General features: G+C 47.2%; 2 protein-coding genes across 2 annotated transcripts; both read right to left on the reverse strand.

Moving 5' to 3' along the window:
* Nucleotide 1: 1 nt before the first annotated feature.
* LOC119225140 (UDP-glucuronosyltransferase 2A1-like) lies at nt 2-3,918 on the reverse strand (the record flags this gene model as incomplete). Its single annotated transcript, XM_037482817.2, has 6 exons — nt 2-461; nt 648-867; nt 977-1,064; nt 1,708-1,839; nt 2,857-3,005; nt 3,147-3,918. Coding segments are annotated over 6 exons (1,647 nt in total), but the record flags the coding sequence as incomplete, so codon positions are not given.
* Nucleotides 3,919-4,440: 522 nt separating this feature from the next.
* ugt2b3 (UDP glucuronosyltransferase 2 family, polypeptide B3) lies at nt 4,441-15,203 on the reverse strand. Its single transcript, XM_062562523.1, has 6 exons — nt 13,452-15,203; nt 13,162-13,310; nt 8,052-8,183; nt 6,107-6,194; nt 5,688-5,907; nt 4,441-5,489 (listed from the first exon to the last, which is right to left on the reverse strand). Exons 1-6 carry the CDS (start codon nt 14,164-14,166, stop codon nt 5,204-5,206), a joined length of 1,590 nt encoding a protein of 529 aa, XP_062418507.1. The 5' UTR covers nt 14,167-15,203; the 3' UTR covers nt 4,441-5,203.
* Between the last annotated feature and the right edge of the window lie 333 nt (nt 15,204-15,536).

The raw sequence follows: 15,536 nt of genomic DNA on the forward strand, positions 1-15,536 counted from the left end.
TAGAACAAAGTAAAATACCTGCAACATTGTTTCACAGGACAACTCGACGTTTTAAACATTCTTGCTTTAGATTTTTCAAACATATTACAACTTGTTAAAAATCAAATTGGTTACATAGAAAAATTTAGAACAATAACACAAACAATGTGAATTTTCTCTCAGCATCTAAGTTCAGCTACTCCGCCTTCCTCTTTGTCGCTGCCTTTCTGCCACAGCACCTGCGGAAGCACAAACTGCAGGTCTTGACAAAGAGGAGCACGAGGACCAGATTGACGACGAGGACGAAGGCCAGGACATCCAGGCTGTGGTACTGGTACCAGGTGAGCTCATGTGCCTGCACCCTCAGGTGCTTGGCCCCTTTGTTTCTCATGGTGAACTCCATCCAGAACACCGCCTCGTCCCGAGGACTCATTGGTCGGTCGTGGTGGATCCTGGACAGCCGCAAGGCGTTCTCCTTGTACCTGTGGAAGCAGAAATAAAGGGGGGGGGGGTGATGTCAATTACTGCGTTGTATGTATTTTAATTTCAAGGCTTTATTGCTAGGCCAAAGGTAGGCTAGCTGTTTTGGACTTTATTTTTCCCTTGAAACCGACGTACTGCTTATTTGTGGTTCATGTGGTCTCTGAATCATTTATTAGGTAACTTACGATGTTTCATGGATGACCTGGTTGACTGCATCTCTGAGGTCATCCTTCTTCATGAAGTTCAAGCTTACGGTGACTGCAGCTCCCTTTGCCTCAAGATGGACCATGTTGTGTGGCTGGTCGGCGAACATGGGTATTCCCACCATGGGAACGCCGTGGTAGATGGCCTCGTAGAGGCCGTTTGTGCCACCGTGGGTGACAAAAGCTCTGGTCTTGGGGTGACCTGATATGAAGAATCAAGATCAGCTGTTGGAAACATGATTACTATGCAAAGACTTGTGACTTTTTGTTTAAAGCATGTTCAGTAACCTTTTTATAAAAGCCTCACTTACCCAGTAGATCATTCTGTGGGATCCAGTTGTAGATTCTAGTGTTGGCACCCAGAGTCACTGGAGCTTCTCCGCTGTGTTTCCAAAGCACCTACAAGAAGGAAACACTTTTAGACGTAATGCTCGTTGTATGTTATAATGAACCATGGCTGTGCATTTAATTTCTGACACAACGTGGCCTGTCAGAGTTTAGTAATGAACTAAAATGCCCTCATTGAAGCTCACTGTCCCTTGAACAAGGCTCATATGATTCGTTTGACAACCCATTTAATTATTTTCATCGCATTACTTTCTTTCCCACTATCTTTATTCAACTAAAAAGAAATCGCCTTTTATGTTTTACACCATTTTTATTGTCAAATACAAATCCTACGTAACTGCTGCCCTCTGAAGATATCATTTTGGTTATGTTTGTTTCATGGAATTGCTCATGGTTTAAAATCAAAGACCATACTTCAGATTCAAGTCATTCTTCAATGTCGACATTTCTTTACCTTTTTACTTTTGTTAGTTACATCACTTCACAGCGGCTTAATAAAAGTAGATGATTTTTATTTACTAAGTACATAGCTGCAAAATAAAACCCTCCTTCACCATATTCAGAAGGCAAGGTTTTTAAATGTTTTTTGTGATGTGACAAATCAAGTCCATCCATGAGCGCAATACTGTGGCACTGAAACTGCTCTTGGAGGTTATTAATTTCATTCCATTTGCCTCTTAGTTTGTCCTCTGACCTTTTGTGGGATCTGGGCGAGGTCTGAGGCTATCATGTTTGCTTTCTCTGTAGTGATGTTGCTGATTAATGATCCCAAAGAAAAGACCACGATGCCAGCATCTCCAGAACTCTGCACAAACTCCTCCATATCCTGAAAGAAAACATTAACACACTGCAATCCAAGTGACATTTTCTCATTGTTTGGGTATACATTGGTGTAAAGACTTGTGTATACATATTAGCTTTAGCATAGCATTATATTTTATTGTATTACTTGTAGGGCCGGGACTTTAGCGTGTTAATTATGATTAATTAATTACAATGTGAATTAAGATTAATTAATTACACAAAAAATAACGCATTAAACATATTTTACGCATTTTTACACTTATTTTTTGCACCGCGGAACGTTTCTCACTGGATGAGTTTTGGAGGACTGATTACACTGGAGCACCAACTAGCGTTCATGACTTCAGACAACAACAAACCACAGTGAACATGAACGAAGAAGCTGACAAGACCGTGTCTGGTGGCCCCGTGAATGGGAAATCTTATTATAATAAACACACGGATGGAAGCGCCGATAAGAGCATGGTTGTGTGCACGCTATGCAACAAGGAATTCGCACATCACCGCAGCACATCGAGCCTCAAGTATCACCTCAACACAAAACAATTAGCAGCTAGCGTGGACGTTAGCCCGACTCCGAGTACAAGGACCCACACCCAACCCACACTGCACCAGATGACTGGTTTAAGGACCAGGGTACCTAAGTCCACGTCTAAAAAAATAACCAATGTTCTGAATGTACTTGAAAGTATTGGTCTACTTAAAAAAACATAGTTTACAGAAGGTCTACTTACCTATAGGCTACCTGAATTTCTGAAAGTACTATATTTCTAAATATGCTATTGCTACACTTGTCTGCTGGAATTGGTTGAACAAAAATAAAAATCCATGTGAAAAAAATTACTTCTCACTGTTCTCAGGTCAAATATTTATGCAATTAAAATGTGATTAATTTCGATTAATTAATTACAAAGCCTCTAATTAATTAGATTAATATTTTAATACCGCTAAGTCAAACTCCTTATATGTCTGACATAGGGCAATAAATGTTTCCTGATTCCTGATATTAATACTGTGATAAGTAGAGACGGCCCTGTACCTCTAGCAGAGGTTTGGCCGGTCTGCAGTGAATTCCACCAACAAATTTGAAGTTAGGGAGGGAAGGACGAGGGAAATCAAAATCCCAGTAGGTTCGCATCAACCAGATATCTGCCCGGCCCATCGTCTCACAGGCACTGGTGGGTGTTCCTGTCATGAAACAAAAAGTAACGAAAGCTGTGCATTTACAATGAAATGGCAAACTTTTCTAAATATTTACAGAAAATATCAAATTCAATTTCAATAAAATAATTGAGGTTACACCATGGGTCTTGTGTTGGAGCAACTCACCTTTGACTTCGGAGTAATATTTGTCCAGTACTTTCCAGGATACATGATCGATCACGATGTCCTGCAGCGCGTAGAAGAGGAAGTTCCACACTCTCTCAGAGAAGTCCATCTTGTCGGTGAGTTTGCTCATGGCGCCCGGTACGAAGGAAGGAGGAGCAGGGAGCTGACCGCAGTGTCTTTCCCAGTGATGGGCAAGAGAAAACCTTAAGGAGAAGACCAGGGGGATGCCCAAAATATCTGCTACTAAGTCACCACCGTGGAAGAGGGGGTCAGCCAGGAGAAGGTTGTACTTTCCCTCCTTTAGCTTCTTCATGATGGGTTCAGATTTCACCACGCCGTCCAAATAGATCAAAGCATACTTCACCCGCTCCTGTAACAAACTCATCAATCTGATGTACATCTGTACGTAGCTAGTGTGATCCAGCTCATACATGGAGAACTGAAGGACGCCTTTGATGAACTTCTGCATGGTCTCCTTAGAAACGGAGACGTTGAAGGGCTCGTAGCCGAAGCGAGAAGGCTCCTCGGTGCTCATGAACATGGACGTGCTCGGGACCAGAACCGTCACCTGGTGTCCCCTGTCGACAAGCGTCTCCAGCAGAGGCTTCATGTTGATCCAGTGGCTGCCGTCGGTGTACCACACCAAAATGTTCCCCCCGCTTGCGCTCCACGTCCCGCAAAGAACCAGCAGGACACACACAGAGAGACTCTGCCCCGGCTCCATCGCGCCTGTTTGTCCTGGTGAGAGGCCGACTGTGCTATAAATTCCGTTTTGTTAAGCCGCTCCTTAAGAAGTAATTATTAATAAACAATATTGAACTTTGGGCCGTAGCTCAACAAATAAAACATTATGTTTGAAAAACTGCAACAATGTTCTACCTGAGACCAAGAGAGAGCGCTTTCACTCAGAGGAAGGCACATGGTGTTCTGCGTCACCTGATAAAATCAATGTTTTATAAGCTTCTGGTGGCAAAGATGATCGTCTCCATCAGCCCCACCTGGTTTTAGCATGTTGATCTTCCAACTATATGGTCCTGCTCCTGTAGTCTGTTTTGGGAAAACTAGAGACTGAGGTTGTGATGTTCATATGGACAAACTATCAAATGTTTGGACGGAGGTGAGGACAAGCGGAGGATGGTGGATCCCTTTTCAACTGACAACAGGTACAAACAAACACAAACATACATGGTGCATGGGAAACAGGAGAAAAATAAATCCGAGATAAAAAATAAATAAAGGTTAAGGATGTATGGTAATATTTTTGTGTTTTTTCCAGGTACACACGGTTATTTTGACCACAGAATTAATGATGGAAAAAGGGTCAAATGGGTTAATTAATTGATTAAAAAGTCACTTTTAGGTTGAGACTAAAAACAAACACCAGCTCACAGAATATGTGTCGATGCAATTACGGATCATAGATTAAAAAACGGGTTTACAAATGAGACCAGAATTGGTATGATCAAAGAATTGTTTAGTCAACCTGTTTAGTCAAAATGAAAAGCTGTTGGAATGAAGCATGAGTGAATGATATGAAAGAATTTCTAACATGCAATTACTACAATTATGGTTTAACTATAAGGGGTAATTTCACGCGACCTAAAGAATATGTATGAAGTAACTCCTGAAAAGTGTCTAAAAGATGAAGAATTGGAGACGTGCACTGAAATGTTTCTACAAAAGGCTGAAGATAAGAGACTCACAGGCATTTAAAACGAGGCAGAGAGAAGACAAAACAAATCTTTGTTGAAACAACAAGGGGGGGGGGGGTGTACGAGTAAAATGTCTGTGCACTGCATGCAGACACCTGATGTGGAGGATAACAATTATTTCACTCAAGTATTCTAAGCTCATAGAATGTAGAACAAAGTAAAGCACATGTTTCAAAGCATAACCAGATGTTTTACACATCTTGTTTTAATTGTTTCAAAGTTTGATTACCGGTCTAAAACCATCAATTACAGTCCAGGGCATAATGGTTACATAGAATAATTTAGACCAACAAGACAATATGGATTTCTTCCCAGCAGTATGTCGCCGGCTACATCTAAGTTCAGCTACTCCGCCTTCCTCTTTGTCGCTGCCTTTCTGCCACAGCACCTGCGGAAGCACAAACTGCAGGTCTTGACAAAGAGGAGCACGAGGACCAGATTGACGGCGAGGACGAAGGCCAGGACATCCAGGCTGTGGTACTGGTACCAGGTGAGCTCATGTGCCTGCACCCTCAGGTGCTTGGCCCCTTTGTTTCTCATGGTGAACTCCATCCAGAACACCGCCTCATCCAGAGGACTCATTGGTCGGTCGTGGTGGATCCTGGACAGCCGCAAGGCGTTCTCCTTGTACCTGTGGAAGCGGACATAAGGGGGAGGGGGACGATGTCAATTACTGCGTTTTATATATTTTAATTTCAAGGCTGTAATGCTAGGCCAAAGGTAGGCCAGCTGTTTTGGACTTTATTTTTCCCTTGAAACCGACGTACTGTCTTTGGTGAAGCTTATTTGTGTTTCATGTGGTCTCTGAATCATTTATTAGGGAACTTACGATTTTTCATTGATGACCTGGTTAACTGCATCTCTGAGGTCATCCTTCTTCATGAAGTTCAAGCTTACGGTGACTGCAGCTCCCTTTGCCTCAAGATGGACCATGTTGTGTGGCTGGTCGGCAAACAGGGGAATTCCCACCATGGGAACGCCGTGGTAGATGGCCTCAAATATCCCGTTTGCTCCGCCATGAGTGATGAAAGCTCTGGTCTTGGGGTGACCTGATATGGTACAAAGAATATAAACATATACTGAACGCTGGCAAAGACTTGTGATTGGATGCTGGCTCCATCAGAGCTCGCCTAGATCAAAGGCTGTGCATTTTTTTTTGGCGACATTTCTATTAATACAATGGTTGTTTGTTTGTTTGTTTGTTTGTTTAAAGCCTGTTCAGTAACTTTTATAAAAGGCCTCACTTACCCAGTAGGTCATTCTGTGGGATCCAGTTGTAGATTCTAGTATTGACACCCAGAGTCACTGGAGCTTCTCCACTGTATCTCCAAAGCACCTACAAGAAGGGAACACCTTTAGACACAATGCTCGTTGTATGTTATGAAGGCCCTTGGCTTTACATTTCATTTCTCTAACTAAAGACCGCATCAACTACATTCGCTTCCTCTCCTCCTCTCTGTCCTTCTCTCTTGACTCTCTCTGTCCTCTAACGAGACAACAGGTGGGCAAATCCCCTCTGGCTAAGAGGCTGTCTAAACCACTGCGTGCTGTGAGAGCCACTATGCGAGCATCGGAAAGAAAATGACGTAACTCTAAACAACCTCACTACCTGCTTGCGTTTCAATTGCTTCCCTCCCCCTTTTTTCTGCTTCTATCTCTGCTGCCAAAAGCTCTTTCTACCAATCTAGAATCAAGTCTTCATTTTGTAACCCCCAAAAACTATTTTCGATCTCCTCCTTCCCCCTCCACCCTGTCGCTTAACCAAGTTCTCACCTTAGTAACCTCTGCTCGGCCGTCCAACTGCCCTCTTGACCCATTCCATCCCATATTCTACAATCTATCGGTCCTCACCTTCTTCCTTTCCTCACCTGTCTCATTAACTCTTCTGTTATCTGGCTGTTTTCCCCAACTCTGAAGAAGAGTTAACCCACTCATAAATAAACCAACCCTAAACCCATCTGAAGGTCTCTCTTCATGCTATCTTTAACAAACTCTCCACCGTAACTTCCACAGAGACTGCTCTCCTCGCTGTCTCAGAGCAACTCCACGCTGCTAAAGCTGCCTCTCTCTCCTCTGCCCTCATCCTTCTGGACCTTTCTGCTGCATTTGACACAGTAAACCACCAGATCCTTATTTCCTCCCTTTAGGAACTTGTTGTCACAGGCTCTGCTCTCTCCCTTCTCTCATCCTCCCTTCATGGCCGCACCTACCAGGTAACCTGGAGAGGGTCTGTGTCGTAACCTTGTCCTCTTACTACTGGAGTTCCTCAGGGTTTGGTCCTGGGTCCCCTCCTCTTCTCTATCTACACCAACTCTCCTGGCTCATTCACTCGCATGGCTTCTCCTACAACAGCTATGCCGATGACAACCAACTAATTCTCTTCTTACCACACTCGGGCACTCAGGTGGCACTAGGTATCTCTGCCTGTCTGACTGACATCTCTCGGGTGGATGTCTGCTCACCAACTGAAAATCAACCCCGAGAAGACTGAACTACTTCTCTTTCCGGGAAAAGATTCTCCCACCCAGAACCTGACTGTTAACTCTGGCGCTGGTCCTGACTCAGGCTCTTGTCATCTCCCGCCTTGACTATTGTAACTCTCTGCTGGAAGGTCTCCCTATTACTGCCATTCGACCTCTGCAGCTCATCCAGAATGCAACAACTTGACTGGTCTTTAATCTTCCGAAATTCTCCCACATTACTCCACTCCTCCGTTCTCTTCAGTGGCTACCGGTGGCTTCCCGGATCCAGTTCCAAACATTGGTATTCACGTACCATGCTGTGAATGGATCGGGTCCATTCTACATCCAGGACATGGTCAAACCCTACATCCCAACCCGCACACTCCGCTCTGCATCTGCCAAGCTGCTTGTTCCTCCCTCACGACTCTTTGCTGTCCTTGCTCCTAAATGGTGGAATGAGCTATCTGAGGACAGCAGACGGCCTTCACATCTTCTGCCGGAAGACACACCTCTTCAGAATACACATTGACTAAAAAGACTAACAAATTGTAGCACTTAAATTGTACTAATAGCTGCAAAATAAAGCCCCCCTTCAGCATATTTAGGAGTTTTTGAAAGGCTTTTTTACATGTAACAAATCAAGTCCATCCAAGAGCACAATACTGTGGCACTGAAAATGCTCTTGGAGGTTATTCATTTCATTCCAATTGGCTCTTAGTTTGCCCTCTGACCTTTTGTGGGATCTGGGCGAGGTCTGAGGCTATCATGTTTGCTTTCTCTGTAGTGATGTTGCTGATTAATGATCCCAAAGAAAAGACCACGATGCCAGCATCTCCAGAACTCTGCACAAACTCCTCCATATCCTGAAAGAAAACATTAACACACTGCAATCCAAGTGACATTTTCTCATTGTTTGGGTATACATTGGTGTAAAGACTTGTGTATACATATTAGCTTTAGCATAGCATTATATTTTATTGTATTACTTGTAGGGCCGGGACTTTAGCGCGTTAATTACGATTAATTAATTACAATGTGAATTAAGATTAATTAATTACACAAAAAATAACGCATTAAACATATTTTACGCATTTTTACACTTATTTTTTGCACCGCGGAACGTTTCTCACTGGATGAGTTTTGGAGGACTGATTACACTGGAGCACCAACTAGCGTTCATGACTTCAGACAACAACAAACCACAGTGAACATGAACGAAGAAGTTGACAAGACCGTGTCTGGTGGCCCCGTGAATGGGAAATCTTATTATAATAAACACACGGATGGAAGCGTCGATAAGAGCATGTGTCACACTCGCTGCTGAAGCAGGATGCAGTGAGGACTCAGGCGCAGAGTTTCTTTAATCAAAGTGCTCTTTATTCCAAAACCAAAGACGTGCTCCAACGACGAGGGACATATAGACAATGACGCGACAGGGGACAACAGGCACACAGGGCTTAAATACACAAGGGAGGTGCAGGTGATTGGACACAGGTGGAGACAATCACGCAATCACAAGACAAGGCAGGAAGTGAAGTTAATCCAGGACCACAAGAGACATGAAACTTCAAACTAAAACAGGAAGCGAAGCCAAACCGTGACAGAACCCCCCGCTTAAGGACCGGATTCCAGACGGTCCTAAAGGAGGGTGGAACCTAGAAAAACAGACAAGGGAGGGAGGGCGGGGAACCCAACAACCCCCGGCCGCCCAGGGGACCCCAAGGGTCGGCGGCACGGTGTCGGGTCCCTCCGGCCGGGATGCCACGGCGCACAGACTTTAGGGTCTCGGGGGGCCGGCCGCTACGGCGACCGGGCTTCAGGGTCTCGGGGGGCCGGCCGCTACGGCGACCGGGCTTCAGGGTCTCGGGGGGCGCAGGAACGGGCGCTGACGGGCGTCTCGGCGCAGGAACGGGCGCTGACGGGCGTCTCGGCGCAGGAACGGGCGCTGACGGGCGTCTCGGGGCCGGCACGGGCGCTGACGGGCGTCTGGGGGCCGGGACGGGCGGAGACGAGACTCTGGGGGCCGGGACAGGCGGAGGCGAGGCTCTGGGTTCCGGAACGGGTGGAGGCGAGACTCTGGGGGCCGGGACAGGAGCCGGGACTGGGGGGTTCGAGGTCTCCTCCTTTCCCGGGCTCCCTTTCCTCGGATTGAGGAGGTCTCGAAGCTCGAGGCACATCTTCCTATAGGCTCTGGGCCCGAGAACAACGTCCGTCTTGCGCTGCCAGAATGGACTTCCCACGTCCAAATAGTCGGGGCCCTGACCGCTCCAAAACTCTGCTGAGTCCTCCTTGGGTCGCGTCATTGTCTATACACTCACCGGCCACTTTATTAGGTACCCCATGCTAGTAACGGGTTGGACCCCTTTTTGCCTTCAGAACTGCTTCAATTCTTCGTGGCATAGATTCATTAAGGTGCTGGAAGCATTCCTCAGGGAGTTTGGTCCATATTGACATGATGGCATCACACAGTTGCCGCAGATTTGTCGGCTGCACATCCATGATGCGAATCTCCCGTTCCACCACATCCCAAAGATGCTCTATTGGATTGAGATCTGGTGATTGTGGAGGCCATTTGAGTACAGCGAACTCATTGTCATGTTCAAGAAACCAGTCTGAGATGATTCCAGCTTTATGACATGGCGCATTATCCTGCTGAAAGTAGCCATCAGAAGTTGGGTACATTGTGGTCATAAAGGGATGGACATGGTCAGCAACAATACTCAGGTAGGCTGTGGCGTTGCAACGATGCTCAATTGGTACCAAGGGGCCCAAAGAGTGCCAAGAAAATATTCCCCACACCATGACACCACCACCACCAGCCTGAACCGTTGATACAAGGCAGGATGGATCCATGCTTTCATGTTGTAGACGCCAAATTCTGACCCTACCATCCGAATGTCGCAGCAGAAATCGAGACTCATCAGACCAGGCAACGTTTTTCCAATCTTCTATTGTCCAATTTCGATGAGCTTGTGCAAATTGTAGCCTCAGTTTCCTGTTCTTAGCTGAAAGGAGTGGCACCCGGTGTGGTCTTCTGCTGCTGTAGCCCATCTGCCTCAAAGTTCGACGTACTGTGCGTTCAGAGATGCTCTTATGCCCACCTTGGTTGTAACGGGTGGTTATTTGAGTCACTGTTGCCCTTCTATCAGCTCGAACCAGTCTGGCCATTCTCCTCTGACCTCTGGCATCAACAAGGCATTTCCGCCCACAGAACTGCCGCTCACTGGATGTTTTTTCTTTTTCGGACCATTCTCTGTAAACCCTGGAGATGGTTGTGCGTGAAAATCCCAGTAGATTAGCAGTTTCTGAAATACTCAGACCAGCCCTTCTGGCACCAACAATCATGCCACGTTCAAAGTCACTCAAATCACCTTTCTTCCCCATACTGATGCTCGGTTTGAACTGCAGGAGATTGTCTTGACAATGTCTACATGCCTAAATGCACTGAGTTGCCGCCATGTGATTGGCTGCTTAGAAATTAAGTGTTAACGAGCAGTTGGACAGGTGTACCTAATAAAGTGGCCGGTGAGTGTATGTCCCTCGTCGTTGGAGCACGTCTTTGGTTTTGGAATAAAGAGCACTTTGATTAAAGAAACTCTGCGCCTGAGTCCTCACTGCATCCTGCTTCAGCAGCGAGTGTGACAGAATGACGCGACCCAAGGAGGACTCAGCAGAGTTTTGGAGCGGTCAGGGCCCCGACTATTTGGACGTGGGAAGTCCATTCTGGCAGCGCAAGACAGACGTCGTTCTCGGGCCCAGAGGCTACAGGAAAATGTGCCTCGAGCTTCGAGACCTCCTTAATCCGAGGAAAGGGAGCCCGGGGGGGGAGGAGACCACGAACCCCCCGGTCCCGGCTCCTGTCCCGTCCCCCAGAGTCTCGCCTGCGCCCGTTCCTGCGCCGAGACGCCCGTCAGCGCCCGTTCCTGCGCCGAGACGCCCGTCAGCGCCCGTTCCTGCGCCGAGACGCCCGTCAACGCCCGTTCCTGCGCCGAGACGCCCGTCAGCGCCCGTTCCTGCGCCGAGACGCCCGTCAGCGCCTGTTCCTGCGCCGAGACGCTCGTCAGCGCCCGTCCCGGCCCCGAGACGCCCGTCAGCGCCCGTTCCTGCCCCGAGAACCCCGTCAGCGCCCGTTCCTGCCCCGAGAACCCCGTCAGCGCCCGTTCCTGCCCCGAGAACCCCGTCAGCGCCCGTTCCTGCCCCGAGAACCCCGTCAGCGCCCGTTCCTGCCCCGAGAACCACGCCCCCGGTCCCGGCCCCGCGGCGCCTGACCATGACCCCCCCTTCCCACCCTCTGGGGACCGTCTGGAATCCGGTCCTTGGAGGGGGATTGGGGTCAGGGCTCAGCCCGGTGATCCTCGCCACGACGACGCCGCAGCCGCACAGCTCGGCGCCCCCCGCCACAACGACGCCGGAGCCGCACAGCTCGGCGCCCCCCGCCACGACGACGCCGGAGCCGCACAGCTCGGCGCCCCCCGCCACGACGACGCCGGAGCCGCACCGCCCGGCGCCCCCCGCCACGACGACGCCGGAGCCGCACCGCCCGGCGCCCCCCGCCACGACGACGCCGGAGCCGCACCGCCCGGCGCCCCCCGCCACGACGACGCCGGAGCCGCACCGCCCGGCGCCCCCCGAGACCCTGAAGCCCGGTCGCCGTAGCGGCCGGCCCCCCGAGACCCTGAAGCCCGGTCGCCGTAGCGGCCGGCCCCCCGAGACCCTGAAGTCCGGGCGCCGTGGCATCCCGGCCGGAGGGACCCGACACCGTGCCGCCGACCCTTGGGGTCCCCTGGGCGGCCGGGGGTTGTTGGGTTCCCCGCCCTCCCTCCCTTGTCTGTTTTTCTAGGTTCCACCCTCCTTTAGGACCGTCTGGAATCCGGTCCTTAAGGGGGGGGTTCTGTCACGGTTTGGCTTCGCTTCCTGTTTTAGTTTGAAGTTTCATGTCTCTTGTGGTCCTGGGTTAACTTCACTTCCTGCCTTGTCTTGTGATTGCGTGATTGTCTCCACCTGTGTCCAATCACCTGCACCTCCCTTGTGTATTTAAGCCCTGTGTGCCTGTTGTCCCCTGTCGCGTCATTGTCTATATGTCCCTCGTCGTTGGAGCACGTTATTGGTTTCTGTTTAGTTCTATGGTGGATAAAGATCACCTTCTGAAAACTCTGCGCCTGAGTCCTCACTGCAGCGTGCCCCAGCCGGAGTGTGACAGCATGGTTGTGTGCACGCTATTCAACAAGGAATTCGCACATCACCGCAGCACATCGAGCCTCAAGTATCACCTCAACGCAAAACAATTAGCAGCTAGCGTGGACGTTAGCCCGACTCCGAGTACAAGGACCCACACCCAACCCACACTGCACCAGATGACTGGTTTAAGGACCAGGGTAACTAAGTCCACGTCTGAAAAAATAACCAATGTTCTGAATGTACTTGAAAGTATTGGTCTACTTAAAAAAACATAGTTTACAGAAGGTCTACTTACCTATAGGCTACCTGAATTTCTGAAAGTACTATATTTCTAAATATGCTATTGCTACACTTGTCTGCTGGAATTGGTTGAACAAAAATAAAAATCCATGTGAAAAAAATTACTTCTCACTGTTCTCAGGTCAAATATTTATGCAATTAAAATGTGATTAATTTCGATTAATTAATTACAAAGCCTCTAATTAATTAGATTAATATTTTTAATCGAGTCCCGGCCCTAATTACTTGCACTATGTTGTCTTGTTGTCCAATGTCTGTTATGCACCAACCGCTAAGTCAAACTCCTTATATGTCTGACATAGGGCAATAAATGTTTCCTGATTCCTGATATTAATACTGTGATAAGTAGAGACGGCCCTGTACCTCTGGCAGAGGTTTGGCCGGTCTGCAGTGAATTCCACCAACAAATTTGAAGTTAGGGAGGGAAGGACGAGGGAAATCAAAATCCCAGTAGGTTCGCATCAACCAGATATCTGCCCGGCCCATCGTCTCACAGGCACTGGTGGGTGTTCCTGTCATGAAACAAAAAGTAACGAAAGCTGTGCATTTACAATAAAATGGCAAACTTTTCTAAATATTTACAGAAAATATCAAATTCAATTTCAATAAAATAATTGAGGTTACACCATGGGTCTTGTGTTGGAGCAACTCACCTTTGACTTCGGAGTAATATTTGTCCAGTACTTTCCAGGATACATGATCGATCACGATGTCCTGCAGCGCGTAGAAGAGGAAGTTCCACACTCTCTCAGAGAAGTCCATCTTGTCGGTGAGTTTGCTCATGGCGCCCGGTACGAAGGAAGGAGGAGCAGGGAGCTGACCGCAGTGTCTTTCCCAGTTATTAGCAAGAGAAAACCTTAAGGAGAAGACCAGGGGGATGCCCAAAATATCTGCTACTAAGTCGCCCCCAGGATAGACCGGGTCCGCCAGGAGAAGGTCGTATTTTCCCTCCTTCAGCTTCTTCATGATGGGTTCAGATTTCACTACGCCGTCTATACAGATCAATGTATTCTTCAAGTTGTCTTTTATCATATCTATGAATCTGACATAAATCTGTACGTAGCTCATGTGATCGATCTCATACATTGAGAAGTGAATAAAGTCTTTGATGAACTTCTCCATAGAAACGGAGACGTTGAAGGGTTCGTAGTCGAAGCGAGAAGGCTCCTTGGTGCTCATGAACATGGACGTGCTCGGGACCAGAACCGTCACCTGGTGTCCCCTGTCGACCAGCGTCTCCAGCAGAGGCTTCATGTTGATCCAGTGGCTGCCTTCGGTGTACCACACCAAAATGTTCCCCCCGCTTGCGCTCCACGTCCCGCAAAGAACCAGCAGGACACACACAGAGAGACTCTGCCCCGGCTCCATCGTGCCTGTTTGTCCGGGTGAAAGGCCGACTGTGCTCTAAATCCTCTTTTTTTTCAAGCGGCTACTAGAAAGATAATCATTAACTAAACACAATTGAACTCTGGATTGTAGCCCATTTTTGTGCAGCTTTATCTACTGGACCTTTGTAAAAGGTAATAGCTGTATATAGTAAAAACAGACTCAAGATCCTCCTATTCTAGTTGGGTTATATCTTTCTTCTCTCCTCAGTCCTGTGCTCTTTTTGTATGAGAATTTATTTTTCTCAGCTCATTGGCTTTGATGGTTTAAGCCCTCAAGAGGATCTTAAAGCCAACCCAGCAACTCGTGTAACTATCAATATGGGAAAGGAGTTACAAATAAATGTTTTCACTAATGGTGCGCAATGATTAACATAGAATCGCAAATTATTTCCCATCATTTTTGCTGATTAATTGTGATTCAACACATTGTTATGCAACTATTAATTCATAATAGTCTAATTAAGTTAGCTAACAATTAAATACAGCAACATTCCCTTTACACAGTATCAACTTAATTTTCAGTGTAAATAACTTAAAAATGTATATAAAAACAAAGCAGTTTGCTACTGGGGGGGCATAAACGTTTTATATAGTTTCTTAAATAAAAATAAGTTACCCTCCACAATTATAACATTGAGAGGCAAGTTGCTATTTTATAAAATCTGTTTTCTTCTTTTCTAAACAGGTACCAGCATGAACAGTCTAACTATCAATGATTTATCTATTTATCAATAATCTTTGTTGAGTAGCAAGGGTCCCTGATCCTGTGCTAAGTACACAGCTGGGAGTTTCCTTTTGGTGAATCCCAGTGCAAATAAAAAAGATAAACTCCTTTTAGTGATGCAGGTTACAAATAACTTTGGTTCCATCAACTCTGCTGTCTGGAAAAAAACTTTTTTAAAGGTAAATGTTCATGCAAGTGTTCGCCACCTTTCTCTAACAGTTATTTTCTATTTTGGCTCATGTGAGCAGAGCAGCTGTATTAGACAGGCCCCCGAAAGCTCTCATTGGTTGAGACCTGTGATGCCCCCCAGAGGTGTGGACTCGAGTCATGTGACTTGGACTCGAGTCAGACTCGAGTCATGAATTTGATGACTTGAGACTCGACTCGACAAAACGTACAAAGACTTGCAACTCGACTTGGACTTGAACACCGATGACTCGTGACTTGACTTGGACTCGAGCCTTTTGACTCGAGAAGACTTGCTACTTCCCATGAAAACTGGGGGAAAACATTTTCACACCACCGCGCCGCTCTGTTTATCTGCATCTGTCAAAAAAATGTGCGGCACCTGTAAGCAGAGAGCGCGCTGCCTGCACGACATCCAATCACTGCAGTCCATTTGACCG

Source organism: Pungitius pungitius, chromosome 5 (assembly GCF_949316345.1).
Source record: "Pungitius pungitius chromosome 5, fPunPun2.1, whole genome shotgun sequence".
In the NCBI taxonomy this organism is placed as follows: domain Eukaryota; kingdom Metazoa; phylum Chordata; class Actinopteri; order Perciformes; family Gasterosteidae; genus Pungitius; species Pungitius pungitius.

Bases quoted from the DNA above. Each gene is read 5' to 3' on its own strand.
- ugt2b3 (XM_062562523.1), bottom strand. From the start codon at position 14,166: ATGGAGCCGGGGCAGAGTCTCTCTGTGTGTGTCCTGCTGGTTCTTTGC. The intron at 8,184-13,161 runs GTACAGGGCCGT...GTTTTCTTTCAG, and splicing joins CGGCCAAACCTCTGCCAGAG to GATATGGAGGAGTTTGTGCA. The intron at 5,490-5,687 runs GTAAGTTCCCTA...CCGCTTCCACAG, and splicing joins CAGGTCATCAATGAAAAATC to GTACAAGGAGAACGCCTTGC.